General features: G+C 44.0%; 2 protein-coding genes across 5 annotated transcripts in view; both read right to left on the reverse strand.

Annotated features, from left to right (window-relative positions):
- The window catches only part of OSBPL7 (oxysterol binding protein like 7), a 33,100-nt gene extending 31,101 nt beyond the window's left edge, over positions 1-1,999 (reverse strand). Inside the window, exon 1 of one of the 4 annotated variants that reach the window (XR_003703391.2) lies at positions 1,671-1,999. The gene's annotated coding sequence lies outside the window, so the exon portion shown is untranslated. The other 3 variants (XM_028702359.2, XM_028702361.2, XM_028702362.2) reach the window with 3 other exon arrangements.
- A 5,994-nt stretch (positions 2,000-7,993) lies between these two features.
- MRPL10 (mitochondrial ribosomal protein L10) lies at positions 7,994-16,912 on the reverse strand. The gene is made up of 5 exons (XM_028701850.2): positions 16,773-16,912; positions 14,468-14,637; positions 12,340-12,504; positions 11,195-11,339; positions 7,994-8,633 (listed from the first exon to the last, which is right to left on the reverse strand). The coding sequence occupies exons 1-5, from the start codon at positions 16,813-16,815 to the stop codon at positions 8,386-8,388; spliced, it is 771 nt and encodes a 256-aa protein (XP_028557683.2). The 5' UTR covers positions 16,816-16,912; the 3' UTR covers positions 7,994-8,385.
- Positions 16,913-17,043: the final 131 nt, after the last annotated feature.

Genomic DNA, 17,043 nt, shown 5'->3' on the forward strand with positions numbered 1-17,043 from the left:
GCCTAAAGTGGTATCATAGTACACTAGACCTTGGGTAGGCAAATTAAGGCCCAGGGGCCGGATCCGGCCCAATCGCCTTCTAAATCCGGCCCGCGGACGATCTGGGAATCAGCATGTTTTTACATGAGTGGACTGTGTCCTTTTATTTAAAATGCATCTCTGGGTTATTTGTGTGGCCTGCCTGGTGTTTTTACATGAGTAGAATGTGTGCTTTTATTTAAAATGCATCTCTGGGTAATTTGTGGGGCATAGGAATCCGTTCTTTTTTCCCCTTTCAAAATATAGTCCGGCCCCCCACAAGGTCTGAGGGACAGTGGACCGGCCCCCTGCTGAAAAAGTTTGTTGACCCCTGCACTAGACCTATGGCGTGAATGTGGACCCAAGCCATTGCAGGATGTTGCAATCATCAAGTGAAAACATCAATGTGTAGAGTAATCAACATACAGTACACACACACACACACACACACACACACACACACCAACCCTTCAGTAACCTCTGGGTACGTTTCTTTCCAGGACTGCATTTCTAGGCTTTTTCTTTTGCGCCCCCCTTGCTTTTGTACCAAGCTGTTAGTTTTCCAACTAATTCTTTCCTCCCACTTCCCCTTCACATTTTTCTCTGTGCTGTAGAATAATCCACTATCTATTGATGCTGTGGAGCACAGTTCACTTGACCCTCCCAACTTTCCCCCGACAGTCCCTCACTTCCCCCAGGGGCCCTTCCCCAAGTCAAAACTTCAAACACTCCTATACCTTTGCCATGGAGAAAAATCATGCCCATGACTCTCTCGGCCAGACACCACCATTCCCCAGCCTTTAGATTCTTTATTGAGGCATAATAGATGTCAAAATCCATCTAATCCCTCCTATTTATCTCCCCCTGAAACCAAAATCCCCCTTTCTCCTCCCCACATGTCTTTGAAATGGGGACAAACTTCCTCTGTGGGCCAATCTATCATCCGTCCCTTAAGCCCCACTTCCCCAAATACCTTTACCTTCCCCCCCCCCCCACCCAGACAACCATCACATCCCTTCCAAATCCCACAGTTCCCAGACCTATTACTAATATTATTTATTAAATCTGCATACCGCCCTTCCTCCGCAGCAATCAGGGCGGTTCACAGCATAAAAATACAATACAAAAATACAAGATAAAACCACGCAAAATACATAACAAAAACAAAAAGAACAGCCCTCCCCTCCCAATTCGTTCCCTGGTCCACATTCCCATCAGGCTGTTTCTGTCCATGAAAACAGAACAAAAAACACTCCTATTTCCCTCCCCACTAGGAAATTTCCTGACCTCTTTCTCGGCCGTAGGTCCACAGTCCTCCCCTCTGAAGATGGGGGGAACAAAATTCCTCGGCGTCTCTGTTTCTCTGACTCTTCCACCCCCCTTTACCCTCCAGCCCCACTCAGTCCCAGGAAATCCCGCTTCGCCAGGCTGCAACATTTGCTTTACCAAAAATAGAAAGAGCAGGCTCTCTTTCCACTCCCCATCTGTCCAGTCCACAGGGCAAAGTCCCGAGCAACCCGCCCTGCTTCCTCCTCCTTCCTGCCCTCCCAACTACACACAGTGCAAAGGAGGTGCCCCCCTCCCCTCCCCATGGCAAGAGTGGGATGCAGGAGGTGGGCAGAGAGTGATGGTTTTATTGATCAGCCGCCTACCTGCGCGCAGAGGCGATGCTTGCTATCGCCTCCCGTCTCCCTGGACTCTCCGTTTTCCAATTCCTGCAGCAACGGCTGTTTGTTGCTGCTGCTGCTGCAAACCGGAATCAGGAAGCAGCTGCCAAGCTAAGTCGCAAGCAGCCAGCCCTCTCGCTGGTGGTGCTCTTGAGTTAATCCACCTTTTGCAGCTTGGCTGCGCTTTGGCTCGCCTCTGCCGCCCTGCCTCTTGGAGGACCGGGTGGAAGCCGGCTGGTCTTCTGCCTCCGTGCAGGGTGGTTGCCCCCTCGACTGGAGAAGTTCTCCTTTGGAAATCTGCCCGACTAGGACTGGGGGGTCTGTTTGCAGCAGCATCAGGGCGGAGCCGCGCCAAGTGGAGTGAGTGATGTGATGGCAGTGAGTTCTGTCGGCTGCAACAAAATGTTGCAGTAGCCCATAGCTGTCAGCCTTCCCTTTTTTTTTGCGGGAAATTCCCTTATTCCAGCGCCGTTTCCCGCTGCTTCCCGCTGCTATCCCGGATTGTTAGATATCCCGTAGACTGTCCCCGGGACAGGTGAGGCTGCTGATCCCATATTTTCAAATCTGAAAGTTGACAGCTATGCAATAGCCTATCCTCAGGTCCTAACGGGAGTGCTCTTCTACACAGGGCCAACCACAGAATCAGAACTGTAGAATTGGAAGGGACCCTGGATACAGTGGCGTAGCGTGGGGGGTGCAGGGGGGGCCGGCCGCACCGGGCGCTACATCTGGGGTTAGGGCAAATCCACAGGTTAGGGGGCGCAAATCCATGGGTTAGGGGGCGCAAATTACTTGCCTTGCCCCCGGTGCTGACAACCCATGCTACGCCACTGCCTGGAGAACATCTAGTCCAATCCTCTGCAATGCAGGAATCTCAACCAAAGCATCCATGACAGGTGGCCATCCAAACTCTACTTAAAAACTTCCAATGAAGGAGAGTCCACAACATCCCAAGGGAGTCCATTCCACTGCGGAACAGCTTACTGGTCAGAACCAATTATCATTTTTCCAGGATACTCCATTGATTGTTTCACCCCCTTCCTTAAATGTTCTTCTTTCACTAAGCATGCTCAGTACCTACTGAGCTGCCAAGGATGGGGTGCCCCCCAGAGTTGTTTTTAAAATCTCTATATTTGTATTTATGCAAAAATTCTCCCGCCGCCGCCAGAAGTCCTCAGTTTCGCCTGGATTGCGTGTGTGCAATTATTCCTGTTAAATACTCTGCAAACTGCTTTCATTTTCAACCCTGTCCATATATATAATCCGAAAATCCCTACTTAAATAATTACCGATGCTTCTGAAAGAGGCTTGGGGGATCAGATCCTATCTGGAGCAAACAGTGCAAGTACAGAGAAGCTGCAAATGGCTCCTTAAAGAATGGATTTGTTGTAATGTATGCTTTTGTAATTGCGAGGCCCCGTCGTCAGGTGCATGGAATGATGATCTTCAGTTCACAGAGATATACATCTCTGGGGTGCGGGGGATTAACAGCGAGACCAAATGGCCCTGAAATATATAAAAGGCTTGTGCCTCTTGCAGTTACTCACAGTTTTTAAAATATTTGGTCGTGTTTGTGTGCGACAAAACAGGTTGGGTCACAATAGCTTGTGCCATGTAATATATCTGTCCACCTTTAAAGTACCACAAAAGGACTGTCGGTTACAACGAAAACAAGCTGTTAAAAAGAAAGAGGAGGCTAGTAGTCATTTGTTTATTTTATTCCATCTATGAGTCACTTCCTACGAAGCGTCTCTAAACGATAGCCACATCCACCACCATTGAAACAATCACATACATCAGTCTTCCTCAACCTCGGCCCTCCAGATGTTTTTGGCCTACAACTCCCATGATCCCTAGCTAGCAGGACCAGTAATCAGGGATGATGGGAATTTTGGTCTCAAAACATCTGGAGGGCCAAGGTTGAGGAAGCCTGACAAATATGAAACAATATATTAGGAATCACTGAGAGGGCCCATCACTCAGTAGCAGAGCACACACTTTGCATGCAGAAGGTTGCAGGATCAGTCCCCCAGCATCTCCAGCCACTACTGACTAGATCAGGCTTCCTCAACCTCGGCCCTCCATATGTTTTTTTGGCCTACAACTTCCATGATCCCTAGCTAGCATGACCAGTTGTCAGGGATGATGGGGATTGTAGTTTCCCTATAAGGCAGCTTCCTAGGCTGTGCTAATTGTTCACATCATCCGGCAAGTTCTCCTGAGGAGGCCCTATTAACGTGATGGGCATCAGTTCATTTCTCCCACTCACGTCAGTAAGGTTTGTGCAAGACAATTGTTTACAAGACCGTGCCCACTGATTTTATATTATACTGTATTTACTTTTTGAGTGCTTATCAGCTGCCTTTCCAAACCATCCTCGCCTCTCCTAGCAACATCAATCATGGTTTGTGTGCCTAAAAGCAATGTACCACATCAGCTGTATACATATCAGCTGGATTTCCCAAGGTGTGGACTAAATCTGCGCTTTGGCCTTGCTCATGCTAGAGTCTGAGACCAGGGGCAGGTTTTAGCCCTACAACTGTGTCTCAAAATTAATCCCGTTTAAGGATGTTCTCCTGGTTTATTTTCCTGATTTGTTGATCAACATTAAGCCAGAGCTGGCAGCTTCAGACATTATGGGGAACTCTGGTCTAGTGCATTCCAGTGTGCAGTGGGAGGGAGTTGCTTATCCATGTCACCATAAACCATGGTTTATGAAGCCTTGGATGTTCCTCCAAAGGTAATCCTTGAAAGCAAAGCCAGCCTGAACAGCTTACCTCTGGATTCCGTTTTTTTGTTATATAGTAGAAGAGGGATGTGGAACCATTGGGCCTCCAGTTGATGCTGGACGCAACTTGCTTCAATCCCAGGCAGTATGGCCAATAGTTATGTAGTCCTCCAGATGTTTTAGGCCCTTCAGAGGCCCACCATTCCTGTACTTGAGTGTGAGAGCACCCGGGAACTGCCTGCGTTTGCCTACATAAATTATGTCTGCAGGATCTGTCCATTTTACCTTTATTTACATTTCCTGACTTTTGTGGTCCAGATTAGCTATCATTGGCTCTTCACCTATTTTGGCTAGGCTAATAGTTTCTGTCCCAAGATTAGATGTCACCACTTTTCTACCATACACCGAGGTTTGAAATTCTGAACCCCTCTTGCAGTTTTATATCCCATTACAGCATAATTATGTGCACTCTGATGTGTAGTCTTTGGAATGAAAGTTATGTTTTGGAGGTTAGTATTTGGAAAACCTCTACAGCTGATGATGTAGTCGACTCTCATGAAGACTTATGATTCATTTGGTGTAACAAGCACATCTGCCTCCCAGTGCCTAATTCTGAAGGATTAATTGTCAGTGCTTAATCTGAGATGAAATAACATCATTTATTTCTATAGCATTTTTATGGTGTTCAACAGAGTTACAATTGTTATCCTGCTTGAGGCTTTGAAAAATAGGAAGATGTTGGTACATTCTCCACTGAGTAATCTCAACCTGCCCAAGCGTATTTTGGATTATGGAGAAATGGTATTCAGTTCAAAAAGCCTTTCTCTTCAAATCTTTTTCTCTCTCTCTACAGGTGCTCAATTGGCGGGCGGGCGGGAATTGTCACTGAATGCCTTTCCTAAACAAGCTTAGCAGATACAACCAGCCACAACATAGATGAATCACTCCCCAATGTCTAATTATGCCACAAATCTTAACCTGTTTCAAACCTGCTTTAGCTGTCAAGGCTCCCCATTAAAGGAGCCTGGCAACTACAGAAGTCTCATACCCTTCCTCACAAATTAAGAGTTCCTAGAGCAATGAACTGCTACAGTACTTGCTCCATCATGCCTATTGCCTTTTCACTGGTCACTTGGCAGACCACCAGCGGGGAAAGCAATTTTTGTCTTTTCAGGAACAGCTGGTTGTTATCACACAGAATGCATTTATGACTCATGCTGGGACCACAGAGATTCTAGAAACGGCTACGTGTTTTGTCAGGTCATTCAGTGGCAAGTTGGAGGAATGCAATAGGAAAAAAGAGGGTTGGACTTGTTTAACCGTACATTCCTGGTAGGGCACAAAAGGCTCAAATGGAAACAACAGCAAAGATGCACAAAGGCCAGAAACGTCAAAGTCATGGCAACACCCCACATCCCATTCAACAGCCTCCAATTCTGTTTTCACTCAGCGCATTATTTTTTTTAAAAGCAAATTCCTACTCTTTACTGCTATGACAATAGGCTTGAAAGGGTGCAGGCAATGCTTTTGTTAAATTTATACAATTCTATGATTCTATGAAATTGTAAGTTGAGCAGTATACCTGAAGGAGCATCTCCACCCCCATCATTCAACCTGGACACTAAGGTCCAGTTCCGAGGGCCTTCTGGCAGTTCCCTCACTGCGAGAAGCGAAGTTACAGGGAACCAGGCAGAGGGCCTTCTCGGTAGTGGCGCCCGCCCTGTGGAACACCCTCCCATCAGATGTCAAAGGAATAAACAACTCTCTGACATTTAGAAGACATCTGAAGGCAGCCCTCTTTAGGGAAGTTTTTAATGATGGATGTTTAAATGTCTTTTTAATCTTTTGTTGGAAGCTGCCCAGAGTGGCTGGGGAAACCCAGCCAGATGGGTGGGGTAGAATAATAATAATAATAATAATAATAATAAATAATAATAATAATAATAATAATAATAATAATAATAATATAGCAGTGTGGCAGTCAAAGAGCCCAATCCAAAGTGCTGGTGCCTGCTTTCAAAGCCCCAAACCACTTGAGATTCAAGCCCCTGACGGAGCAACTCCTTCCACAACATCCTGCCTATTGACTTAACTAGATGACTAGTCACCTGCCAACCCCAACCCCAACCCCCAGTTCCCTGTTTCATCTGAAGTACGACTCATTCTCAAGAATGGGGGTGTATAAACTTTTGGGGATTGAGGGCCGCAATGACCCATGACCAACCATCTGGGAGCCACGTGACCAAATGGCCATGGCCTAGTGCCAAACCAGGTGTTAACATTTATTTACCGTATTTTTCGCTCTATAAGACGCACCAGACCATAAGACGCACCTAGTTTTTAGAGGAGGAAAACAAGAAAAAAAATATATTCTGAATCTCAGAAGCCAGAACAGCAAGAGGGATCGCTGCGCAGTGAAAGCAGCGATCCCTCTTGCTGTTCTGGCTTCTGGGATAGCTGCACAGCCTGCATTCGCTCCATAAGACGCACACACATTTCCCCTTACTTTTTAGGAGGGAAAAATTGAGTCTTACAGAGCAAAAAGTACGGTATTTTTAATGGCATTGGGGAGGGCACCAAAAACGTTTGGCATCACAGTGGGAGAAATAAGCAAAAAAAATAAATTTTTTTTTAAGGGAATAAGTTTGGAGGCTACAAAAACCTTTTGGCATCGCAGTATCGTATCATAGTACAGTGGTGCCTCAGGTTAAGTACTTAATTCATTCCGGAGGTCCATTCTTAACCTGAAACTGTTCTTAACCTGAAGCACCACTTTAGCTAAAGGGGATTCCTGCTGCCGCCGCGCCGCCGGAGAACGATTTCTGCTCTCATCCTGAAGCAAAGTTCTTAACCTGAGGTACTATTTCTGGGTTAGCAGAGTCTGTAACCTGAAGTGTATGAAGTGTATGTAACCCGAGGTACCACTGTATCATATCCTATGGGAGCAGTCAGTATTTTTTTAAAAGGTTTTTTGTGTGTTTTTTAAAGGCAAATTTTGTGGGGCTCGTGAGAGTCCACAAAACACCCACTGGAGGTGAAATACTGCCTTCAGGGCACAGGTTAGCCATCACTGTTCTAGAGATAGGATCCAGTTGTGGGAGGCTTGCTGTATACTGGTGCCAGCCTGGCAAAAATCCATTTTTTTCCTAGCACTTTAAAATATTGTTATATCATGTGTCTGCTATCTATTTAGTCATATTTCATGTTCTTTATCTTGTTTTTGCTGTTTCAGTTTTTGTAAACTGCCCTGGATTCTATCCCGGAAAGGCCAGTATTACACAATACATTACATAAATAACATTTCATTATCACCCATTCCCCCTCCCAAAACAATACAACAAGTACATCTTGTAAGCAAGCATTTCTATTAACCATTAAGGGGTATTCTTGCTGGAAGAGCAAGTGAACATTTTCATCCACTCTGGAGTGCCTCAAAAGCAACTTACTAGAGTTACACCCTATTAATAAAATGTGCATGCATTGAGTTCACAGAACTCCTATTTGGTTTCACAGATTATATTCAGTGCACTGCTTACCTTCATCCCAGTTGTAGCCCAACACAGTAACACACACACGGCAGGATGCTTAAAAATATTTAATAATATTACAACAGTGAGCATGTGACATAATTTTTTAGGAAGCTGTACCAGAGAGTTGAACATTAGGCTGCATTTAACATTTTGCCTCTCTATTTATCAGCCTGCGAAGTCTGTTTTAATTGATAGTAAACTTCCCTCGGGATGCTTCCATGCTTGCTAAATCAACGAGAGCTGTGAATCAAGTACTGCCTCAATATCCAGATGGAAATCTGCATTCCAGCCTATACCTCGTTCATGATCTGATCCTCATTTCCAAACCCACTTGATATACAGAATTTAGCCATCCAACTTTGCCCCACCCAGGATACAAACATGCAACAAACAGAATACAAGTTGTGCCTGAAGCGATGAGCAGAAATGGGAAGAAAGTTCATCAAAGGGCTTCTGACTTGTCCAAAGTCCCTGTCTCCTTTGCTTCAACTGATTCACAGTTCCGCTGTTTGACATACTGGTCCAGCAAGGACGTCAAGTGAACAGGGCCGCGTTGTAGAAGTGTGCTAGTCTGGGATGTCATGAGAGAGAGGGCACCCACAACCTCCCCTTGGGCAGTCACCATGGACGGCAGTTTGGCATAGTTTGCGAAACCTTGTTTGCTTAGGATGGTGTTGTCAACACAAGCTCCTGGAAGGATGAGAAAATAGGCACCATCAGTAACATTCAGAAGTACTAAAAATAAAAAAGAGTGATGACAGATTTCGGTCATAATATAGATATGGAAGCTTGGGAACGATTGTGGAACATGGATATAAAATTTACAGCATGTTATAGTTTAAGGGAAAATTACCGTACTTTTCCGTGTATAAGACTAGGTATTTTTCTGTGAAAATCATGATAGAAAAAGGGGGTCGTCTTATACATGGATAGTGCCATAGGGTGGATGTTTGATTGGTTGCTGCTGCGGCCATCAGCGGCTATTGTGTGTGTTATTGGTTGCTGCGTCAATGGGTGGTGTTGATTGGCTGACGCTGAGGCAATAGGGAGGGCGATTGTCAGCTTCTGCTGGCGAAGGGAGAGTCAGATTTTGCAATGCCAATGGGTGAACGATTTTAAGCAATTCCCCCTAAAAAAGGCTCAACAACCCAGGGTAATTCCCCCCCCCAAAAAAGCTCAACAGTTCTGTGCCATCTCCCCCCATTTTCTTAAATTTGAGCCCTCCAAAATAGGGGGTGTCTTATACATGGGGGAGTCTTATAGATGGAAAAGTACGGTATATGAAAATGATATATCATTTGTATCTAACACCAAGTAAACTGGCAAAAATGTATATATCTAAATCAAACAAATGTTGGAAATGTAAAGAGGTTGTTTTCATCGTAGATTACTGGGAAATCATATATAATGAATTGAAAAGGATGTTCAAAATAACTTTTATTTTAAAAAACCCCAGAAGCTTTTCTTTTGGGAATTATGGGGACAGAACTACCTAAATTGTATAGAAATTTATTTACATATGCTTCTACAGCAGCAAGAATGTTACTTGTCCAAAAGTGGAAAGAAGCAGAAGTCCCAGTAAAGGAAGGATGGATACAAAAACTTATGGAATATGCAGAAATGGTGAAACTTACCAGAAGAATAAGAAATCAAGATAACAAACTTTTTATAAAAAATTGAAATGGTTTATTGAATATTTACAGATAAATTGTAAACAGATAAAAACAATAGCAGGATTATTTTAATAACCTGAAGTTTTATAAGAGTATATATTTACAGTAGATAATTAAATGAGCAAGTTAAATGAACTTGGATATGCAGAAGGTATTAAAAAACAAATTTAAGGAACCACAGAAAGGTGGGGAGAAGGAACTCAAATTTTGAAATGTTCAATTGATCGTAATTCTAATGAAATGTATAAATTTGAAAAGTATAAATAAAAAACTAAAAAAAAGTGATTTGGAAGAGGGTTGCCAAATCAAAACTTTAAAGTACTGGTTGTAGATAGAATAGGTTTTTTTTTAAAGGACAATCATTTATAAAAGGAGACATAGGGTTGTATCCAAAGACGTCCTACTCAAAGGAGGTGCACTGAAATTCATGGACTAACCTGGAATAATGGTGTGCTGAGTCTCGGTACCCAGGCAGACACAGCTGGGTTAGCACGGGGCATTCAGGTTCATGCACCCGAGTCTCAGTTTTTACCCACCTCTTCTTTCCAAAGAACTTTGCATGTTTTCCAAGTGGTTTCACATCCAGGCAATTTGCAGGGCCAGGTTCCCTTAGCTTTGGTAAGGAATCTGCATCGTGTGTCTTCAGACCATTCTATGGCCTCTCCCTGTAGCTCTATGTTCACCAGTTTCCTCTCTGTTATCAAGAGCCTTTCCTTCATTGCTGCCTGACTCACCCCTCTGCCATCCACGCTTGTTGTTGCTGGCATCCCCCACTTGATTTCTTTCCCCAACTCCTATCTTATTAGCTGAATACAGATGATATACTCTCTTCCGAATTTAAAAACGGAAAGCGTAATGCTGGCGGTCAACAGAAGAGGTTCAAAGACTCTCTCAAGGCAAATCTAAAAAAAATGTAGTATAAACCCAGACAACTGGGAAACACTGGCCTGTGAGCGCTCCAATTGGAGAACAGCCTTTACCAAAGGTGTCATGGACTTTGAAGGTGCTTGAACTCAGGACAAAAGGGAGAAATGTGCTAAGAGGAAGGCACGCTTGGCAAATCCTCACCGTTATCTGCTCCCGCCCGGGAACTTATGTCCCCACTGTGGAAGGATGTGTGGATCCAGAATTGGCCTCCACAGTCACTTACACACTCACTGTTAAAACCGTGTTCATGGAAGACAATCTTACTCGGCTATGAGCGATCGCCAAAGATAAGCCTTTTGAATAGGGACTGCACCACAACTGCCTTTTGTATTCACTTTGATGCTTAAGACTATTTAATAATATTACAAAAGTCAGCATGTGACGTAATCTTTTAGGAAGTTATAGTACAGAGATGAGCATTAGGCTGCATTTGCCTCTCTATTTACCAGCCTGTGAAGTCTGTTTTAATTGATAATAAAATTCCATCGGGATGCTTCCACGCTTGCTAAATCAACAAGAGTTATGAATCAAGTACTGCCTCAATATCCAGATGGAAATCTGCATTCCAGCATGACTCAACTCATGACCTGGTCCTCATTTCTGAATCCATTTGATAACACAGAATTTAGCCATCCATCTTTCAACAATTACCTAGGAGATTGATCTGTGGCACACCCCTCAGGACTCGCAGCATTTCCTGTGCCCTCGTTTCTGGACTCATCAGTAGGAGGTTGCGCCCCACAAAGAGAGGGAGGAGATTCTTATATTTGGATTCCGAAAGAAAGGGTATCATGACCTGGAAAGGTGAAGTAGAGAACCAATTAAACATGGGGGAAATACCTACTGAACCAAGGCAGGACTCCAGTTTTGATTTACAAGTCAAGAAATAAGAGTTAAGTGAATACAGATAATATAAGTAGTATAATGAGTATTATTGGAAGTTATATATTTTAATTTCTCATGTAAGTGTAATATATTGTATTTGTTTATGTTTGTTATTTCTATCTTTTCTTACTTCATTGTTTTTATTCATTTGTATTGTTTTCTGTATTATATGTTATGTTATGTATGTTATGTATTTCATGTATATTTGTCTATGTGAAAATTAATAAAGATTTTCTAAAAAAAAAGAGTTAAGTGATGCTGTAACTACAACCTCTCTTACTGCGTTGGAACTTTTAAAGGACCATGAAGAGTCTCCGGGTTGCAGTCTGGCACCACTAGCTATAAGGCAACCTTCAGTTGAAGGAAAGGCTGAATCTAGTTAGGGGGATATGGGGAAGAAAATACAGGGGACTGGGAGAAGTAGTTGGGCTAGTATACTGTAGGACTGGACTAAGCCAGCGGACTTAGCAAACTCTAATTGCCATTTGATATTTTGCTGCTATACATTGGGCAAGGGATGAGAAGGCCCTCTAGGGAATTTTGCCAGCCAAATCAAAATTTCACTCAAAATTCCTTGGATGTTGTTGTTTCTGAGCAGACGTCTCCAAAAGGGTCTCAAAATTTCACACGCCAAACTTGCTGGAAATTGGAGCTTTCTAATGAAATGCCTAAGCAACAGCAGTTTCTGTATTTGCTGCCCAGATACAAAGTCCGTCAAGGTATCAATGAATACAGGCACCTCATGCAACATTTTATATATCCAATACAGCAAATTTGCATGTCAAAGCTTAGCTCTGATTAAGTTTTGCTTTCACAGGATACGGAAAATTGCTTGGGGGAAAATGAGGCGACATGCTCTAAGGCACATTGCCCTCTCTATTCCTAAAAGAACTGTTTTCGTGTAACTGTACCTCATTGGGGAAGTATTTGACATGGATGTTGTACTTCCGCAGTCGATACCCCATGAGTACCATGTCATTTGCAGGAACTTGGTTGTACTGGCAGATAGCGATCATTTTACTCTCGTGGAATGCTTGTTCGACATCTCGACGCAACAGCTTCAGGTAGCCATTTTCCTGGGGAAGGCGATAAATTTTGTTTGCTGCCATTAGATTTGAAAAGAGTGAAGAAGAAGAAGAAGAAGAAGAGTTTGGATTTGATATCCCGCTTTATCACTACCCGAAGGAGTCTCAAAGCGGCTAACAATCTCCTTTCCCTTCCTCCCCCACAACAAACACTCTGTGAGGTGTGTGGGGCTGAGAGACTTCAGAGAAGTGTGAGTAGCCCAAGGTCACCCAGCAGCTGCATGTGGAGGAGCGGGGAATTGAACCCAGTTCACCAGATTACGAGTCCACCACTCTTAAGCACTACACCACACTGAAAAGCCACAAAGATGTCAAAAGCTACACAGATGTAAATCCTGTGCTGCGAAAGACAGGCAGAGTGCAGAGGTTTTGAGTTATCTCTGTAGGTAACATAAAGGTTCTGTTCAGTTGCAAATTGAACAGCAATACCAAGCAGTATACATGCCTGTTCAGAAAACAAATGAATTAGATTAAACTTGATTTAAATCAGTGGTTTAAATTGACATTGTGTTCCCGATGATTTAAGCAACTGATTTAGATCTACTTACCCTGCCCAGGGAACAGGGCATTTCCATGCTCTGTGCATACCTAGTGAAGCATTAAAACCAAATGAAATGTTTTCATTGAAGCCTGAACTCCGTTAGAAAGTTTTCGTGCTATGAAGGTTTATCCCTGTGACTTCAAAGAATCACAGAGTTGGAAGGGACCCTAAGGATCATCTAGTCCAACCCCCTGCAATGCAGGCATATGAAGCTGCCCCAGATGGGGATCGAACCTGCAACCTTGGCGTTATCAGCACTACACTCTTAACCAACTGAGCTATATCCAGGCTCAACAGGCAACATGTGCAAAACCTGCTATAGTGATTATCATTCATTATTATTTATTTACTTCTATACTGCAAACTCTTATAAAATATATATTTGTGAGTTACGGAAACCAACTTTAGAGTGATGAGCAGCCTTCCCTGTATCACATAGCAATGAGGAAAGTTTCAAAAGTTGTTTGTCATAGGAGAGTGAATTCCATTAGGTAATAAGACACCTTTGCATTACTCTAAGTAGTTCCTTCAATTCAAGTCCTTAAAGAGGATTCTCTGCAAATGAGTCCTTTTTCAAGGACTTCATTTTCCAGAACAAAAATTCAGTGATCTGTTTTGTGTACCTCCAATCCTTCACTTGGGGCAAACAGTTAAGAGCCAAAGTGACAAGGCTTGCCAATGATTCTGCCTCAAAAGGTGTGTGTGTGTGTGTGTGTGTGTGTGTGTGTGCGCGCGCACACACACACACACACACACACACTCGTACCTTGGATCTCCCAAATGCCACAAACCTGGAAGTGAGCATTCAGTTTGCGAATGTTCTTTGGAACCCAAATGTTCAATGTGACTTCCGCAGCTTCTAACTGGCTGCAGGAGCTTCCTGCAGCCAATTGGAAGCCGCACCTTGGTTTCTGAACGTTTTGGAAGTCGAATGGACTTCTGAGGTACCACTGTATATGTGTGTGTGTGTGTGTGTGTGTGTGTGCGCGCGCGCACACACCCACACACCCACACACCCACAGAGCTATATTGAAAAACCTCAAAGCAGTTTACAGATAAAGCAATAAATTTATCACCAAAAGTTTTAAACCGTAACTTAAAAGATACAGAACATTAAAACCACAGCAAAGTAGACTAAAACAAATAAAATTGCCTGAAACTTTCTCAGTGTAGGTGGGATAGGCTTGTCTATATAATAATGTCTTCAGCAGGCACTGAAAGGAATACAGTGAAAGGTCAGGAAAAGAGCAGAACATCAGACATCATTTGAATTCAGAGTTCATACCAGCCCTGCTGCAGTTGGCAAAAACATGGATAAAGAAGGGTGGAGAGCCTACTCTATGATTTTGAGGGCTCTGCACCATAGAGTTTAGACAGTAACAATCAGCGCAGAAGGGTGTGTTGTGTTGTTACCTCTTCAACTTGTTTCACTTGGGGTTTGATGCACCTCTCTGGAATCAAAGGCTTTGGTGGGATGTATTTTGTCACCTCCATCAGCTTCTGACGCACAAAATGCATAGGTCTCCAATGGCGAGTGACGGCTTTGGAGCCATGGCGAATAAGCTGAAGGGTGGGCAGCCAGTCTGGAGCAATGGAAAAGCAGAACAATCAGAAAGGCTAGGCCCCCCCAAGACACCACCCCCAAATGTAGGACATTCTGCGGCCTCTCATACTGTGTAATCCCATCCTTTCCAACCATAAAAAACTGAGCTAAGGGGAAGCATAGAATCCTAGTGTTCACTTCCTCAGGTGTTGCCACTCCACATACTAATCCACACATTCCAAACTAGTGCTCCAGAAACAGACAGCAACATTAATAGACACTTACAGAGTAGAAAGCTTTGTGACTCAGGCAAGCCAGCTAAATTACAGATTACAGCAGAAGGCGGAAAAATTAAAGGCACAAACAAGCATCCGAATGCTGTTCTACATATTTATAGTGTGCCTATAGTTAAAGTATTGCATGCAGCTCTGGTAACTCAGCATCAGAGATGAGCTGAAACAGGTTCAAAAGCACAATTTTGAATGTGTCTGCACACAGGAATTCTTAGCACAGCTTGAGTGGGGGGTTTACCAAATGTTAATGGCCTGGAGGGATAACAGTACAGTCTATTCCTAATGTACCGTACTTTTCCGTATATAAGATGCCCCCATGTATAAGATGACCTCTATACAGTGGTACCTCGGGACGCGAACGGGATCCATTCCGGAGCCGCATTCACATCCTGAAGCGAACATAACCCGTGTCTGCGCATGCGTGTGACATCATTTTGACGGTCTGCGCATGCGCGCGGGGTGAAACCCGGAAGTAACACGCTCCATTACTTCCAGGTCGCCGCGGAGCACAACCCGAATTTGCCTAACCCGAAGCGTATTCATCCCGAGGTATGACTGTATTAGAAAATAGGGGGGACTGAGCTTTTGGTGGGGGGGTTATTTGGGGAGGAATGCCAAAATTCACTCACCTGCCAGAACACAACACACAACTGCTTGCGTTTCAGAAACCACCTTTCAGGTGCCCGATCACCGCCATTAGCCCTCTCGATTGCCACTGCAGCAGCCAACAGACAGCTGCCCTTGTCGCAGCAAGTGGGAGTATGATTGGTGGCCGCTGGTGGCGATCAGGCAGCTGATAGGTGGTTTCTGAGATGCGAACGGTTGTGTGCTGCGTTCCGGCGGGTGAGCGATTTTCGGCATTCCTCCCCAACAATCAAGTAGCCAATGCCGAAAATTGCTCAACCGCCGGAATGAAGCCCGAGCCCGAGATTTTAAGTGGCGACTGGCCCGTCGTCCCCACCCCAGCACTACCCGTATATAAGACGACCCTAAATTTTGAACTTCATTTTTCGGTCAAAAAAGCTTGTCTTATACATGGAAAAATACGGTAAATATAAATTCTGAGTATATAATTTATAGCAAGGAACAAAGTGGTAAGGAACATTATTTTTGCTGTTATGGCATCAGAGGCACAAAGAATTTAGGACTGCCTCCCATTCATATTTTTTATAGACAGTTTGCATTTTGGGTGCCTCAGTAGGAAACCCAATATGGGCAGATTTTCTCCAGATTGTTACCATAGTCAACAAACATACCAATGGCCAATAATACATTTCACAAGAACGACAAATGACAGATGATGCATTTTAAAAGACCGAACTAAATTTATTTTCTGCCAAAGATTCCTACATTGCAAGGAGTTGGACTAGAGGACCCCATAATTCTATGATAGCGCAATCTGCATGCCCACCAACTTCACTTCCCCTTCGGTGCCAGACTGGGTAATTTCCCTTGCCACTACAAATTCAATCACACATTTGTGGAAAGGCCAGGCTGGGTTGGGGTCGAAACCCGAATTTATGGGAACTTTGAGCCTAGCTCTCCCCACAAGAGTCCTTCGAGCGATGCACGGGTTTAAAGAATCGATGCAGCTGCCTTTAGTTCTGCAACACCTTATTAGCCTTGAAATGAATGACTGGACACGCCACAGTGTCTGTCCAATTAAGAAAAAAAAGACCACCCCAGAAATGTCACATGCTGGATCTCGGATGGTGGGGTGGGAAGAAAATTATTAAGATTCTGGATTTCAACAGGGCGAGATGTAGGGCACTGAATCCCCACGAGGCTGAAGGGGAGAAAATGCAACGCGTGAAAGGGGCAGTTATTAGCAACCAGTAACTGCAGGAGAACAAAACTTCTCCAACATCGATCTTGCCCTTACCGGTTTTGCAAAACCTTTTGCACCAGCGAGTAACAGCAGCCATCTTGAGGGGTGTGCGGCGAACAGAAGCCGAGCATTATGGGATGGGAAGCATAGCTCCTCCTTGGGTGGGCGGTGGGGAGGTTTAAAGGAGAAGGAACCTATTTTTTCCCCTTATGAAGCCTGACAAATAAAAAGAAACCTCCTGGCTATTAGCAACGGGTTGCGCGCTCTCCTTCTGCTCCACAATGGTTTCATAGAAGCTAAAGGCGGATGTTTTTGTTTCCCAGCA

Source organism: Podarcis muralis, chromosome 13 (assembly GCF_964188315.1).
Source record: "Podarcis muralis chromosome 13, rPodMur119.hap1.1, whole genome shotgun sequence".
Taxonomy (NCBI): domain Eukaryota; kingdom Metazoa; phylum Chordata; class Lepidosauria; order Squamata; family Lacertidae; genus Podarcis; species Podarcis muralis.